The sequence below is a fragment of the Vanessa cardui genome, chromosome 21 (genome assembly GCF_905220365.1).
Source record: "Vanessa cardui chromosome 21, ilVanCard2.1, whole genome shotgun sequence".
Lineage (NCBI taxonomy): Eukaryota > Metazoa > Arthropoda > Insecta > Lepidoptera > Nymphalidae > Vanessa > Vanessa cardui.
This window is the reverse complement of record NC_061143.1, coordinates 6249691-6267379: the sequence shown is the minus strand read 5'-3', so window position 1 is coordinate 6267379 and position 17689 is coordinate 6249691. Positions and strand designations below refer to the sequence as shown.

The window sequence follows — 17689 nt, the reverse complement described above, 5'->3', positions numbered from 1 at the left end:
CGAAGATTATATTTTACCATTTTGTATTTTTTTTTATTATTTTAGGTATAACTTCTTAAAGTTTTAAAATACAATTTTCAAAAGTTTTGTGCATAAATATTTATTTTATTATAAGTTAGGATAAGCCTAGTAAGGTTTTACTTATTCTTCATATATTCTAATGCAAAATTAATGTCAATGCTTGATATTTGGTTAGGGTATAGTTAGTGTAACTACAGGCACTACACACATAAAATCTTAGTTCACAAAGTTGTTGGAACAAAGGTGATGATGGATTAATCCTACTACTATTATAAAGGCGAAAGTTTGTATGTATGTATGGATATATATACTCTTAATTGATTAATATAGTAATATCAATAAATTATAAAAATCGATTTTGTTTTCCAAACAAACACTAAGATATATTTTTTATTATGGTCTTTGGGCTACTCTGGTTACTCTGCATGAAATTGTTTCATAAGAGGTCTTTGTCATAATTAACCTTAATGCGAATAGCCTGAAATTTTCAGCTGTATTCTTTTAAAAATCCTGTTTTCTCGCGATTACAAAATCCTTAACTTTTAAGCTTAAAATGTCGGCTCTGAAGACTAAACATTTGTTATACCGCACAGACTGCAACGAATTAAAATTAACATAGTCTGTTTTATAAATAACATTTCTTAGTTCCGGTACGAAAAAAGTTAAATTAGTTTTTTTTTTAAATTAAAATGAGTGAAAAAAAGTGCACTTTAAGTATTGTTAGTTTGGTTTTAGAATTATGGGAACTATGTACTATTGATGTAACTCTATAGTTATAGTTTATATTCTATAAATGTATATTTTAGACTGTTGAAATATTTTATACATATACTTGTCGGTAAACTTATATTATCGTATCTTAGTAATATTATTATTGTTTAACGAATATTATCGATAAAAGATCACGAACTTAATGTGTATACATACAAGTACACAGTGCATAACTTATTATCAGAAACATATGTTAAAAATTAGTTCCATTTTTCAATTAAATTTTCGTTCATTAAAAAAATTAACGTCACATAACTTCTTTAATGTATTTATTTTTTAGAACAATGGAATCTTTTGTTTTAATATAAAACCTATACGAATATAAAATGTCTGTTTTTTCTCTCAGTTTGTTGGAAATAACTACATTCTTAACCTTGTCAAGTTGGTCGGCCTTTACTTTCGGTTCTTAGATTACAAAGGCTATGCGGTTTACTTTAACCTGAGATTTTTGAGGCATATATAGTAGGTATGAGAACTATATGTTCACAAAATTAATCAAGATTTAGACTTAATAATTTTCATTGTAACTTATTGTATTAACAAAAATCTAATTTTTATATCGTTCTATATTAATACATTAAATTTGTTATTTAATTAAATATAAAACTATATTTATATATAGCTACAAATAGTGAAAATTAAGTGAACTGAAGTCATGATTGCTTGGAACGATACAAATAATGCAAACAGCATTTCCTCATTGCATCGCAATTTCGATCCTCTGAGCAAACAATTAACCAGCCCCCTCTCATAGTAAATAGTGGAGATGAATTACGTTGAATAAAAAAATAATAAATGAAATATTAAATAACTATTAAGATAAAATTAATAACAACGAATCGTCTTTTTAACGCTACACAAATATATTCTTTTCTCGGAATTATTATCATATTTTTGGAGAATGTTGTGAAATGAAATTGAATTTCGGAGGGTGCCCCCCAAGTATAAAACCGAGTTTCTGTCGTCCGAAACCGCGAGCGTTAGCCGCCATCTTGGAAAACGTTTTTTTGCATATATCTCGGAAACGGTAAGTTTTACGTCAAAAACCGAAGAGATCTTTTTTGTAGAAAACAAAATATCAACAATAAGGGGAAAAGTTTGGTATAAGAAGGGTGGGAAATTTTGTTTTCTACAAAAACGATTTCTTCGGTTTTTTACGTAAAACTTACCGTTTCCGAGATATATGCGAAAAAACATTTTCCAAGATGGCGGCTAACGCTCGCGGTTTCGGACGACAGAAACTCGGTTTTATACTTGGGGAGCACCCTCCGACATAATCCAATCGAAAAATCACGTAGGAGAATTTTATGTAGAGCGGACCGATTTTTGGTGCTAAAATTCCTGGACTATTCATGATATTTTCATTGATAAAAAAAACAAACAATATGTTTTTATAGGTTCATACATGCAATTCTATTTTAAAATATTACGAGACTTATCAAATTTTTCGCAGATGAAATATATACTATTGAGAAGAACCTTAAAAAGTACAGTAATTACTAAGTATATCATGTCAAAAGTCATTTGAATTATATTAAGAAATTATTTACAGTAAAATAAAATATGTGCAGGATACATTTTAGCCCAGCTGTGGGTACTTACCGATTACCCGTGTATCATAAATGGCACACGTATTATTCAATCTACCTTTTAAAAAAAAATAAGTGATATATAAAAATAGTTTAATGATTCGGATATATAAAAAAACATAAATAACGATATATTGTTGTGCAATTTTGATGTGTTCATCCGAAATTATACTCGTCGTTAGCTACAAAGCCTCAAAGATGCGTATCTCTTAGAGGACGGTAATTCCATTGTCTTGTAGGGAATCAAAGGCATTTGCCTCCGCATGGCCTCAATTTATGAAATAGCCTTTCTTAATCAAGCTTGCAAGTATTTGCAAGGCAACGCGCTTAATAGCGTAAAGCGATTTTAAGCTGTATTAATTAAAAAGATAAATTTCTGTTTTATATTAAAACTGTCAGCTGAGATGGCCCAGTGGTAAGGACGCGTGCATCTTAACCGATTAATCCTGGTTCAAACCCAGGCAAGCAACACTGAATATTCATGCTCTTAATTTGTGTTTATTAATTCATCTCGTGCTTGGCGGTGAAGAAAATCATCGTCAGGAAATCTGCATGTGTCTATTTTCAACAAAAAATCTGCCACATGTAAATACACCAACCCGTATTGGAGCAGCGTGGTTGAATAGGTTCCAAAGTAAAGCCTATAAATAACTCCAGGAGCAAGAAATTTATAGGCTTTACATGTGTGTTTCAATTTATATACTATCAACGAAACTAAAGTTTTCAATAATAATAATAATTTTTAATCTCTTAGTATTTTTAATTTGTAATAATTCTATTTCCGCTCCGCATTGAAGGAGATGAAATGTAAACATCAATTTGTTACTCGAAATCCTCGCTTGCTTTGATTTGAATTTGTAACATTCAATTCAGACACAGGCGGTCTGTGGTGAGCGATGACGGTGAAATCTCTATATATTGCTAGGGTTGAACTGTTGATGCAACTAGTGTTGATCTATGTGTTGATGATGAATTCATCATTAAAACTCATTATCACTTAGCTAAATCATGATATATTTAATATGGTTACATTTATTTTATATCTTCTAAATAATCTTCTGGTATGCAATAATGTTTTACTACAATCAGTGAAACTTATTATCCTTTATATGTGTATTACTTACATTTGTATATGTGATTATAACCTATATATAAAAAAATAACATTAAATACATGCGTAGCAGAGTCATTTGAAGAAGTTCAATAAAAATTAAAAAAAATAAAACAAAAAAATAGAACTCAATTTTATATGAGTGAAAATGCAAATTAGCGCTAGTGATGAAAGCATGAATGTGTGAGTGTGTTTGTTTGTTTCTGTGTGTACGTGTGTGAGGGTGTGTCAAAAGTATGTCAAATAAATGTTAAATCCCTTTGTTGCATGTCAATTGTATAAATTTTAAAGGAATACATTTACAAACACATGCAATTGCTAGCGGGATCTATATAACTTTAATTAATTATTAATTTAAAGTTGGACAATGTTTAAAAAAGCGACACAATGTTCGGTCAATTACTAATTCACTTGGAAAATCTTTATACAGTTACATCATATTAATTTACACGGCTAACCTTATCAAGGGACCATATTAAAGAGCATTTAAAAATAATGCATGTCGGAGACAAAATAGTGGGGTAGTCACAGTTGCACACGACTGCAGTAATCTCGATGTCTCTCACATAGAATAACGTTTATAGGTAGTACGAAAAAACGCGTTCACAGCGTCTTAATTAAGTGAAGATACTTACAGTGGTGAATACATGTTAATATTGCGTTCTATTCATGATTTTAAGACTTAAATAACTTCCTATATCTATGTTTCGTGGCTTCAAGGACTGTAGAATTATTTGTGACGTAAAGAACTTTCAACCTGTAATTCATACGCAAGGTTATATCGTGTAAATGAATTAGTTCATATATATTACATCAGTAAGCAATCAGCACTCTACGTGCAATTATCGAAACCTTCCGGATTTAAATCAAATATTATAACTTGTGTCATAGCGTATTGTATTTTAAAAATTCATGGAATGCTCTAGCATTGTTACTTAATCGTTACCACAACTCCTGATGACTAAAACAGGTAACAAATTATCGATACGGTGATTTAGTAACGCGTAGTTAGATGATTACAACACCTACCCCAACTAGGCTGTGTTAGACACGGTCAGTTATAATTGAATATCACACTAAGGTCGTCGTGTATTAGAAACGGATTAGACGCAGCGAATTCTCTACCCTCGGAACGCCACGTGACCTCGTATCTTCTGCTCCGAAGAAGTGACAAGTTCTTAAGAAGTGATTCAATTAAAAAAGTGAATTTATAGTATTAAGAAATGGAGTTAATGAAGATTGTATACATTTGGACTGTATTGTCGTTTGTTTTGCTGCAAAGTTCGATGGTTGGAACGGAACAGAGTGCATTCGAATTGCCGGTTCAGCTGGTGGGATTCCCTTTCATAATATTAGCGGTTAGGATCACAAATTTCATCAAGAAGCTCTCGTATGCCTTGAATCCAGGTACAGTAATTTTTTTTATTTAAAAAAAAATCAATAATCCTTTAATAAAGATAGTGATGAAGTATAGATAACGTGAATGATTTTTTACGTTATAACTAACAACAATACTGTCGTTTCTCTATTTTGTTTTATTCATATATACCTTTTTATATTTTCGGGAATTATTAGTAGTTTACATATCATTGTGAAAGTATAGTAATTTGACACAATTTTTTTCCGTATGTATATATGAATATACCTTTGAATTATTTTTAAAATGTTTTGACATGTAAATATCTGTATATAAAATTCTTAACATGGTCAGTCGGCCTTGAGCGACTTACGATATATTGGGCAAGACGGAGTTTGTTTCGCAGTTTCTGATTCACATTAAATTGTCACGATTAAGAAACTTTGGGATTTAAGTACGTTTATAAAACCGTTAACCGTTTTCGCCTGTGACTTCACTCGTGATTCAGGGAATTGTAGTTTGTTAGTTAGTTTTGTAGTTATATGGTGCTAGGGATAAAGAGTAAAATTATACATATGTGATATTTCATAAAAGTAATAGCCTGTACATTTCCCACTGCGGAGAGGGTTTGGAACATATGTGAAAGAGCGGTGGAATGCACATGTGGAAGAATTTCGATGAAATTAGACACATGCAGGTTTCCTCACGATGTTTTCCTTCACCTCCGAGCACGAGATGAATTATAAACACAAGTTAAGCATATAGCGGTGCTTGCCTGGTTTTGAACCCGAAATCATCGGTTAAGATTCTGCTTTGATATATATCATACTATAATTTATTTTTCTGTCAAATGTAATTCAGATCAGATCAACCGTTCCGGCGTGATTGAGTAACAAAAATCTATCCAAACATTCGTATTTGTAGCATCTGTAACACAGTAAGATCTGTACATATACAATATAATATGGACTTAATTATATACGCTGTTTATTGTGCGTCTACTTTTGTCATTATTGTTTTGACATTCGATAGAGGACGCAACATTGCGGAATCCCCTTTAAAAACATTTCCAAGTAGACTTCATAATGTTTTTTTAAATGTTGTTACTAGATATACTTTTAAAATTGCCAGCTGTTGTTTTCGCAATGCTTCTGGGTGAGTGAAGTGGAGCCATCTCATCATAAAAGTTTACTAAGGATATTATGTTAAGATATGTATGAATAAAGTGCCTTAACATATAAGGGTGGTGAAATAATCACAGGCAAAATAATTCCCATGGAATATATGAGTTATAAAATTATAATTACCTAAATAATAATTTGGACGACTTTAATGAACTTCCCTGTATTGTATTTTAAAATATTTATTTGTTTATAATAGTAGTTTATAATATTTAAATTCACATATTTATTAAGTAGAAGTAAAGTAAAGTAAAGTAACAGTCTGTACATTTCCCACTGCTAAGATAAGGCCTCCTCTTCCATTAAGAAGAGGGTTTAGAACACATTCCACCACGCTGTTCCAATGCGGGTTGGTGGAAGATTCTTGTGTAAATATTTGTTTGTTAGTTTATGGTTGCACCGTCCTTATATTACGTGTTTTTAAATCTCATTTAAATCGGATTGTCTGAATGAGATGAATAAGCAGGGTTGTACAAAACACCAAACCTTTTTTTTAAGTTCTAAGATTTGTAATTATTATATATTTAATTTAACATAAAGGCAAAGGAAATATGTGACGATGATAACAAACTAAAACCCTTTAATTCATCATATCTATTTAATATCTCTTTAATTACTCATTCAATTACTTAAATACATTTTTATTACCAATTCTGAGAATTAATCATACTAACGAAATAGAGCCTCGATAGCTCAGTGGTTTAATGGCGAATTGAAGATGTGAAGGTCGCTGGTTCGATCTGCATATTTTTGAATACTTTAAAGCCTTTCTGATATAAGTTTAATAATTTGAGATTAATATCGGATTATAGCAAATCTAAGGTCACATTATTTGTGTTATATCTTCGAAACACTATAAAATAAAATTTTTGACGATTGACTTATATGTAGAATCTAATGGAAAGAATCGAATATATTACATAATTAATTGAAGTACATCATCTTATTATACCATTCATAGTATGAGTTATTACTTTTATCATTAAAATAGTTTTTACAATATAAATTATATTATTTATTTTAATAAATATTTTCTTCCGTATTGGTAACTATAAAAAGGTAAAGTAAAAATGATCATAAATACTGTTTATGGTATTTTAAAAAAACTTGCTTAAAATAATTGTTGAATTCTAATTAGTCTTTTGAAATTTTGTTGACTGTTTAACGTATAATGTATTATTTATTTAACGTAAACGTTAAGTTCACTGCATAGAATTGTGTACAAGACAACCTACTTGCAAGTGACCGCTATGACATAACAGCCAAGTGGATTGACCAACAAAATGAACCTGAGAACGAAGTCTCGTGACGTCCAGTCTAAACACAGCCTTACGCTTATGTACACCGTACCTACAATACGCGAAATTAATTATATATATTTAAAGTTTGTTTTGAATATTATGAAACTTAAGTAGTGGGCAAAATATACATATTTAAAGAGGTTCTCGAATATATAATCCTTTGTAGTTGTGTTTTGTTTTTAAACAATGGAGTTGTGTAAGATTTTCGTGTTCGTATTTTTGTTATTCGTTATTCTTGTCGATGGACAAGATATGTACTTCGAGTTGCCGGTACAATTGGTCGGATTCCCTTTTATTGTAGGAAGTGTGAGGTTGACTAACTTTCTGAAAAAACTTTCCTATTCACTCAGTCCTGGTAAGTGAGCATATATGTTTAGTTGTAAGTTTTTACTGTTTCAAAGTTGGTTATGTAGTTAACAGTGATAATAATTTATGTGATGATAATGTCCTGACTAATAACGGTGATATTACTACACGTGTTTGTTTACAAACTCAAGCGCGCTCTTAATTCAACAGATTCTGGTGAGATTTAGAGTATTGAGTGTAACAACTCTAAATCTTATCGAGGAGAGTGTAGGGGCATGAGAATGGTTTTACTGTTTTTTTGAGGCATAGGAAAGAAAATATGGCGTTGTTAGTAGAATAGAAAAATTAAATACACTCAACTATCTGGTTCAAGCATCGGGAACTCGTAATCTGCAATTCGTACGTGGTCTACTAGACCAACATATATTTAATGATATTAATTCTAGTGATACGTTAATTCAATAGTACTAAGCTTTAAAATTATATTTGAATTGGTGCATTAGCCAGTTTTTTTATTCCGGTATTTGATGTGAGCTAATAAGTATTCACCAAAAAATAAGCAAGTAATATATACGCACTTCTTTATTTGGGACGAATTATATTTAAAACAGGAAGATCAGATGAGTGGTTATAAAATGTTCTCCAAGCTTCCAAGTATCCATGAATCGTTTGAAACTGTAAAAAGTACATTAAGTGCTTTATTATATGTGCAAAAGCATCGCATAGTTTATTTGTTGTATACTTTTTATGGTATTTTACATCAAAAGTGAAATAAAATTTACAGACAACTTAGTATGTAAAATCTAGCGACCCGCCCCGGATTGGCACTGGTGCAATAGTAATACTTAATATACTATAGAATTTGTTTATTTACGACATCACATTAGAAACACTTAAACTTATCAGTGATTCTTTACTATATTGTCAAGGTATTATGTACAAAAATCTTGCTCTTGTACCACTCTTTTAGGGGTTGGTGGTTACGTGCTAGGCAAAAAAGTAGTCTATGTCTTTTCTTGGAGTTTAAGTTTGCTTCACACCAAAAATTCATTAAATTCGGTTCATTGGTTTGATCGTGAAAGAGCGACAGTCAGACAGACAAAGTTACTTTCACATTTATAAAATTAGTATGGATTAGATTGCTACACGTATTAGTACGAAACTAAAAGAGTGATGAGTATGAGTATAAAGGTAGCCAGGGGTGGAAGATAACTAAAAAAGATATGGATGGAATGTGTGAGGAGGAATATAAGAGGATGTGAACGATCAGATAACAAATAATAGAAGAGAATGGAAGGAGAAGTTATGCTGTCCCGATCTATTTGGAGTCACCAAATATATCGGGACACGGGCAGGAATAAGAAAGTATTAGTGTATGATCTTTTGTACCTTTCGATAAATTTTAGGACATGTCAGATTTCCATTTAACTAATTAGCATTTACTTGCCTTATTTTCACCTATGTTATATATATAGTTATGTATTGTTACGGTCTGAAGGGTGGCTGAAAATTATTTAGAGACTTGGGTCCAAAATATTACAGGCGTCAGAGACTTTTGGTTCTTGGTTTAGGGTTCAAGATTGGGGGCGCATTGGGGATATAGCCAATTGCTTATATATCTTACAGCACCGATGCTGGAGGAATGCTATGTTATCAATATATCTCAGCATCTAGATAGTTCTAGATTCTTCTACTAAAAAATTTAAGTAAAAAAATAATTATTGTTAAAAGTATTAATATTATATTGGGGTTTGTTGTGCATTATTTTAACAAGCCCAATTAATCAATCAAGATACTCTAATAACCCAAGCGTAATGTTATATTATATGATACCTATATTATCTTATTAAATATTATCTTATATAATATATACGTAATACCGAAGACGTTATGCAGAATACTAGTCGTTTTAATAACTAGTACTTAATAACTGTAACAACATTAAATTTTACAGTTAGATACTTCATAATATTAAACGATATATCTGTCCGTAATAATTTAGGTTTAAGATATTTTATTCCCATTAAGACGCTATTGTCACTTAAATGAGAATTATACTTATAACAAAACATTTATGAATAAACAGTTCGACATCACACTTCTAACGAAAAATAAAATAAATGAAATGACAATTAGTAGTTGTTTCAAATATAACGCTTAATTAAGAGACATTTCTCTATATTAAGTACTAATTTAACGTAGTGTCTTAATTTTAATTATTTATTATTTAAAATATATTTAGCAAGTTCTTTTTTTAAATCCGTTAAATGAGTTTACATTTTTTTATATGTGTGGGTAGTTCATTATACAGTTTTGCACCTTCAAAAGTGATCATTGTTTTACCGTAATTTGAACAAATCTAGCGAGTCTAGCGAGCAAGGAGAGTCGAGATGGCCCAGTGGTTAGAACGCGTGCATCTTAACCGATGATTGCGTGTTCAAACCCAGGCAAGCACCGCTGATCCATGTGCTTAATTTGTCTTTATAATTCATCTCGTACTCAGCGGTGAAGGAAAACATCGTGAGGAAACCTGCATGTGACAAATTTCAAAGAAATTCTGCCACATGTGTATTCCACCACACCGCATTGGAACAGTGTGGAATATGTTCCAAACTTTCTCCTCAAAGGGAGAGGAGGCCTTTAGCTTAGCAGTGGGAATTTACAGAATTTGTTGTTGTTGATGTTGTTGTACAAATCTTCGGTAGAACGAGAAAACTAGCTTGACGTGTGCTACGATTGCCGCTTGACACTTGTTTGTTGATTGTTTAATTTAAACACACTCAAGACCATAAGACAAGATATATTTTTAAATTTCGAACCCTTTTTCTAAAAAACTATGGTAAAGTTAAATAACTCTCCTTGGTTGTCATATAGGGTAACATCTATGATAAAAATCTGTTTCTCATTGAAATTCCATTAAATAAAGGCCGGTATAGCTCGCATTCATAAAAATCTGTTATATAATCCAGTATTACTACTTAACGTAACGTAACTCTGTATATAAGACATGATACTGTTTCGATAAATATATCATAACTATTACAATTAATAAATATGTTCGTCTGTCACATTAGCATGCATTAAGCAGCGTGTTATACAGGTTCAGTTTCGTAATAGGTATTGAAATGTTTGCACTTGATTCATCGCATATTAGATATGCCGGAAAAAACTGGATTAAACCAGTTCAATTGAATTAATTTATTAGTTCTTACATGCATTTCTTATATGGTATCATGTTGAGGGAAAATTAAACAAATAAGCTGCATTATTATTAACTTTTTTATTGACGAACGTTTATGTATTTCAAAAAATTTGTATTTAATTTTACATTTCATTATCGTTGAAGTGGAGTTTTTTTTTTTAAGGTAAGTTGGTGGACGAGCATATAGGCCACCTGATGGTAAGTGGTCTTCATCACCCATAGACAATGACGATGTAAGAAATATTAACTATTCCTTACATCGTCAATGCGCCACCAACCTTGGGAACTAAGATGTTATGTCCCTTGTACCTGTAGTTACACTGGCTCACTCACCTTTCAAACCGGAACACAACAATACTACTAGTACTGTTATTTGGCGGTAGAATAACTGATGAGTGGGTGGTACCTACCCAGACGGGCTTGCACAAAGCCACCAAGATAGATATGTATGGTCGCTGGTTCAAACTTGGTCCATACTTCACATAATATATTAGATGGGTCATTCCATATTTGTCCCAAAAATAAACGTGATATTCTCTTCTGAAGATTCTCTTCTGAAGATGCTCTTTGTCCAGAAGTGGCATGTTTACAGACTAGAACTAACTTGTATTTATTTTCATTTTTACAGCGACATACCGATCCAGAAATCGCCGGGCGCTCACGTTTGTAAGCGAGACCTCTGATCCTTTTGACGCGCAAGAGGTGGAGAAATATATCACGGCCGAATTCGGCGCACGAGCTTGCGTATTTGAGCGTGTCTGTGCGCACTATGCGACAAGAGCACGCACACAACCAAGACCGCAAATGGATTGGCCTGATGTATTTAGGTAAGAAGTTTGAGTATAATTAATAAATATTGGACAACTCTGTATCTCAATGTAAGTAGCTAAAGAAATTGTGTTATGTATAATGAGAAGTTACGACGGTACCACAAACATTCAGACCCAAGACATCATAGAAAAATGATGAACTTTTTTTCTACATCGACTTGCCCGGGAATCGAATCCAAGACCTCGGAGTGGTGTACCCATGAAAATTGGCGTACACGTCAAAATACATACACTTTTATTATAAATTAGTGTACTATAATTAAAAATAGGTTTATCGGTGAACAAAAAAAGTCAATAAAGAGTTCTATCACTTCTTTCAAAGTTGAGCAATAAGCAAAGAAATAAAAAAAATTACGTAAGTGCCTTAGGGGTTTTTTTCTTTATGCACTATTCTTTACTAAGACAATAAAGGTCGTTAACCTTACATTCACATTCATAAATTGCAACCTTGACCCGGCAACCCATCCGAATCCATAGGTTCTTGGTTTCGACACTAATTTGAATAAATTTTTCAAGGACACTTGATTCGGGTCAAGTAATAGCTAGAAAGAATTCGCCAAGACTGATAAGTGGGACAGTGATGTAATGACTACGCAACCGCCGCGAAGTCTCGTCACGTACGCCTGACCATCCAGTGCGTTAAACACTACTGTTTATAATACTAGGAAAACCCGCCAGAAATGTTCCTTTAAAATATAATGAAATGGACTTTAAACATATTTACTTAATTTGTGAATTAACTGTAACATAAGCTAGGGTTGATAAATTGCAGACCTTTTTGAGCGCTATAACTTTTCCATAGAATGCATTCATATAATGTTATATCGTTAAGGCAGTGTTCGTACGAAATGCATTCCTTCTTCGTCGATTTATATTACCAAACTAGATGTCGACCGAGGATTCGTTCGCGTTTTAGGGGTTGGCTGTCGCATGTTACTTGGTGGTATTTTACTTGGTGGTAGGGCTTTGTGCAAGCCCGTCTGGGTAGGTACCACCCACTCATCAGTTATTCTACCGCCAAATAACAGTACTCAGTATTGTTGTGTTCCGGTTTGAAGGGTGAGTGTGCCAGTGTAACTACAGGCACAAGGGACATAACATCTTAGTTCCCAAGGTTGGTGGAACATTGACGATGTAAGGTAGTATATCTTACAGCGTCATTGTCTATGTGTGATGGTGACCACTTTCCATCAGGTGGCCCATATGCTCGTCCGCAAACATATACCATAAAAAAAATTTAGGCGAAAAAAGGAGCCTACCTCCTTCCTTATAGTTCAGTTTATTTAATAGCAAATTTCGTCAAATTCGGTTCTTTGGTTTGGCTGTTAAAGAGTGACAGACAGACATCGTTACTTTAAATTTTCGTTCATTAAAGAGTGGCAGACAGACAGAGTTACTTTGACATTTATAATATTAGTATAGATTGATCTTCACGAATAACTCTTAATTTTAACAGGATAATATCCAGTAGTTAATTATCGGTAAAACAATTCTGCAATCGGACGATCGCTTTGGACATTACCTTCACACCAATACTTACATCTATTATATACAGTCTATCCCTTTTTAATACAGATAGATGTACTTTTAAAATTAGTACCATTATCATCTAATAAAAAGAACGTTAATACTTTATGACTTTTTAATCGAAAACCATATTATTTACTTATCAAGAAAACATTAAGAATACGTAACATTTATGAATACAATATTATGTAATTTAATTAGTATAAAGTCTTAACATATTATTTATTGGAAGGGAAAGTGAGGTACTAAAACCTATATCAATTATTTGCATTTCCAGTCTAGTGTATAATGGGGTTTAGTTGGTCTAGGCTCAGCTGAGGTGAGCCGGTATTATGCAAGACCACAGAGACTTTCACTGATCGTGTTATTAAATCGTGACGATTGATTTTGAACTCTATTCACTAAATAATTAGCTCTATATTATGATATTACATTGAAATTGAAGATCATATAAAATAGTTTAAATTTATTCCTTATTGAGTTATAAAAGAATTTACTTTTCAATGTACGCATAGTGTCGTCGCCATAGTTTTGTGGTTACGATTATGAACATCGGTGATGGTTCCGTATAAAGAAGATTATGATGCTTTTTACAGTATTTTATTGTGACGCAATATTTATGGCAATTTATTGAAAGTAGGAAGGCGAATCATTGTTACATTTGATAACTTCCGTAAGAATTGTGTACCTAATATCTCACAAATGATTCTAGTTCACTTAAGATTTACCCAAATTCACTAAACATTTATATAAGTTTAGGTATTTGGGGATAAAATCCATTGTGATTTATTATTTCCATTTTAAATTTTCTCTATTAAGGGAGAGGCACCGTAATGGAACATTTGTAGACAGTTTTTGTTTATAGCAATTTAATGTTGTGCTTTTTACAGCCAATACAAGCGTTCGCCAGACCAAGCCAAGGAGCTGTATTTATTGAGTGTATTCCTCGGTGACATCGTTGGATCTCCGCAACTATGCCACCAGCTCGGAAAGAGAAGAGGTTGCGATGAAAATCTTCTAGGAAACACTAATTTATAACAATTTAATTTATAATTTAATATGAGTTTAATTGTTGAATCTAAATGTAAGTATGTTACTTACCCTTGTGGAATTGGAGATTTTTTTGTTTTATTTGTTGTTTATTTTAAGAATTACTTTTATTCAACGATACAATGCCCCATTGTGTTCAAAAATTTAAAGTTGATTTAAAAGCAACTATGTATTTGTCGAATTATTATCTAACTCGATATACGATTTTATTAATCCTTACTTAATTTTATAAATGCAAAAGTGTGTCGGACAAATTGATTGACGTTATAATTTATATTTAGGTAATTTCTTGGCAGAAGAATACAAATATGATTAGACTATAAATTTTAAAAGAAAATATACAGTAGTATAGCTGCGTGTAAAACTAAAAAGACAATAACTAGGCTATGTAATAATTATAAAAACATATACGTTTTAAATTACTATAAAAAAGGTTTTATTTAAAATTTAAATAACAAAAACTGTCAATTTTATTTATAAAATGAATGCTAATGACCTTTACCATTACTGATTATTACTAACAGTTGAAACGGCGATGGAATAAAAAAGAATTCACTATATTAAAGAAAAGGGTTCTTTTTTGTGTGCTTTTAGTTAAACGTACGTCCTTTTACACTTATAGTCTGTATATAACAGAAGTAGTAAATGCAAATAAAAATAAAAAAAATTTAAATTTATATTACATAATTAGTCGAGATTCTATTCTAGATCGAGAACTAAGCATAACATCTGAGCTATAAGATCTTTGTATCTCTACTTCGATAGGTATTGTTTTCTTATTAAAGATTTATTTTTAAAAACAAAATTAATAGAGGCTTATACTATACTAGAAAAAGATTTACCCGCATGATAGACCGGGTTGATAGTTACCACATCAATCAACGTGATGTCATATATGATAAGTATAGAATACAAATAAATGAAGAGTTGTTACCACGATCGTTGTTAAGTTAATATATAATAGCAGACTGTTTTGCGTGAAATTGATTTCGCTAATGTTATTGCAAAAGGTCGTAAGTTATGTTAAATTTAAATTAAGAACATTAAGTCGTATCGTCTATGAAAAGAGAGAAATTGTTTAAAACTGAATATTCACTAAACAAAGTTCGTCATGATTAGAAATAATATTTTGGCAGAGGAATAAATATTATAACGTTTTATGATAAAACATCATGAAATAATCAATTTGTATTTTCTATTTTAATTGGAACGCTGCACGTAATCTTTTGCAATAACATGGTGTTTTACAAATAATAAAATTACTTTTTAATCTAGATTATTTGGGAGAACGCTTAAAATGCAATATCTTTAGACTCATAAATAGTCAAGAGTTGCATTGATAATGCTTGACATGCATGCATAACTTATCATGCATGCCTGCCTCTCTTTGTATAATTATGTTTTTATAATAATTCGTAAAAATATATTATATTTTTTTAATTTTGAATTGTGAAAAATTGTAATGTCTGGGTACACGAAAGAAAGAATACAATGATTGGTTAGAAAGTAATTTTATTCTTTGGATAGTAAAGTTAGTAGATAATTAATTGGAAACTAGTCTAGTAATTGTTGTTTACTTAGTTAGGATTATCTTTAAATTTAAGGTAAATTAAATAGGTTTCGTTCAACTTGTCTAAACTCTCAAAACTATGTTTTAGTAAGAGATACCCTCCAGATCCCTTTCACTTATTTGGAGGCAAATATTGTTTTCTGCCTTTCCATGGGTATATTCAATGAGCATTTTCAACAATGAAACATATAAATTTTATTATTTGTTTATTAAAATAATACGAAACATAAACTATAATAATATATTATAATATGTTAAATGGTAAATAAATAATCTGCGCGCATTCATTGTCGCCTATGTACCTTCTAATAGATTTAACAGGAGCTATGCTATAAGAACAAATGTATGATAGTTATATTGAATATTGATCAAAATAATGATAACATTTAAAGGAATCATGAATCAAAATAGCGTATCACCATGCGTTGACTTACTGCATTTTACGAATCACATACAAATTTGTTTCTTACGCAAGCACTGATGGTCTTTATTAATTTCAAAATGATGAGAATCTGTTGAAGTATTGATAAAATATTTTAGTATAAATTTTGTTGTATTTTTGACTTTAATATGGTATGGTATTTGGGCTTATCGCAGTAATTTTTCTTATGTATTAATGTAAATGGATGTGTGAAAATTTTTTATTATTATTAAAGGAATGGGATGATAATGCAATAATTTTGTAGTTTAATCTCACGAGAGAATATAATATAAATAGATAATGTTCGTGTATTGTAATTCGGTTGATTAATTCTTAGTTAGATATTTTTTTTTAAATTGAATGTGGAAAGGAATATTTAATCTTGTCTTCTTACTTTTAAAAGATATCATTTTCTTTGTCATTATTTTTAATATTGTTTTTTGTTTAAACAAATTGATACCGTGAATTTTTCCTATAAGTTGCCACTTTATTTGTCTTAGGATCTAAATTTCTACGCGTGAAAAACCCTGATAAGTATTGGTGTAATAAAAACAATACTTGCTGTCTTATATAATTAATAAATAATTCATTACTTATTAAATTGTTTTCTTTATTACATACATATTTTTATTTATCTATCCGTATCAAAATAATGTATGCAAGTATGAAATAATATGTATTGTATAATTATGTACATATATTTTAGGAGTCTATAAGAATATATTATTCTGTGTATATAATGGGGATGTACAGTCGGAGTAAGAAAAGGTTCGTCACCTGAAGATCTGTTTTCGTGTGTTCAGTATGAACGATAATCTGCTTTACCGAACGAGCATATGACACATGACAGACATATTTTGACAATTCAGTAGAAGATATCACATTTACGCCATAAAAATGATTTCATGTGATATAAAACTAGACGTTGGCAAAGATTTTACACTATTTTGAACCGAGTTATGATACTATGTAAGTTTAATTTTATATACAGTTGCCAGTTTAGTGCTTTAATTTCAAAAGGTACTAAGAGTTTATTGATAAATATTTTGAATTTGAACATTAATTTGAAAATTGACGAAGGTATACTTAAATACTATAAATACGGATACCTTCGTCCCTTTAGTATAAATATTCTTGTATGGTTATTATCTCCTCTTTTTAGAGATATCTGCATTCAACTGTTTACGTTCTAAGCTTTTACACTATAAGCGACCCTTTTTTTTCGCTGGAAAAACGCTTTACGCGCTGCCCCCACGTGATGGAAAGTGGTGGGGGGGGGAGACTCCCCGGTTTTCTGGACCCAGGTCCACCAGGTTTACCCACTAAAAAACCAGCGGTACCCTCACCGTCTTTCGGCGGACGCCACGGGATCGCTTACGCATGTTACCGTGACGGCCTGACGGTCGGCCCGCCTATGCGGGCCTCCAACGCCTAGGGTGGATTCTCGGGGTA

The 17689-nt window shown here is 31.4% G+C and overlaps 1 protein-coding gene across 2 annotated transcripts; it reads left to right on the top strand.

Moving 5' to 3' along the window:
* Positions 1-4034: 4034 nt before the first annotated feature.
* Positions 4035-16833, top strand: LOC124538956. Of its 2 annotated transcripts, none has more exons than XM_047116239.1 (3): positions 4035-4899; positions 11468-11666; positions 14087-16833. In XM_047116239.1, exons 1-3 carry the CDS (start codon positions 4716-4718, stop codon positions 14232-14234), a joined length of 531 nt encoding a protein of 176 aa, XP_046972195.1. In that variant the 5' UTR covers positions 4035-4715; the 3' UTR covers positions 14235-16833. The 2 variants fall into 2 exon arrangements, with proteins under 2 accessions (XP_046972195.1, XP_046972197.1); XM_047116241.1 differs by lacking the exon at positions 4035-4899 and adding an exon at positions 7332-7686.
* The last annotated feature ends 856 nt before the right edge of the window (positions 16834-17689 follow it).

What these genes read in the sequence shown, in the direction of transcription:
- LOC124538956 (XM_047116239.1), top strand. Translation starts at nt 4,716, where the DNA reads ATGGAGTTAATGAAGATTGTATACATTTGGACTGTATTGTCGTTTGTT. An exon ending in CTCGTATGCCTTGAATCCAG is followed by an intron (nt 4,900 to 11,467) that starts GTACAGTAATTT and finishes TCATTTTTACAG; the next exon opens with CGACATACCGATCCAGAAAT. An exon ending in GATTGGCCTGATGTATTTAG is followed by an intron (nt 11,667 to 14,086) that starts GTAAGAAGTTTG and finishes TGCTTTTTACAG; the next exon opens with CCAATACAAGCGTTCGCCAG.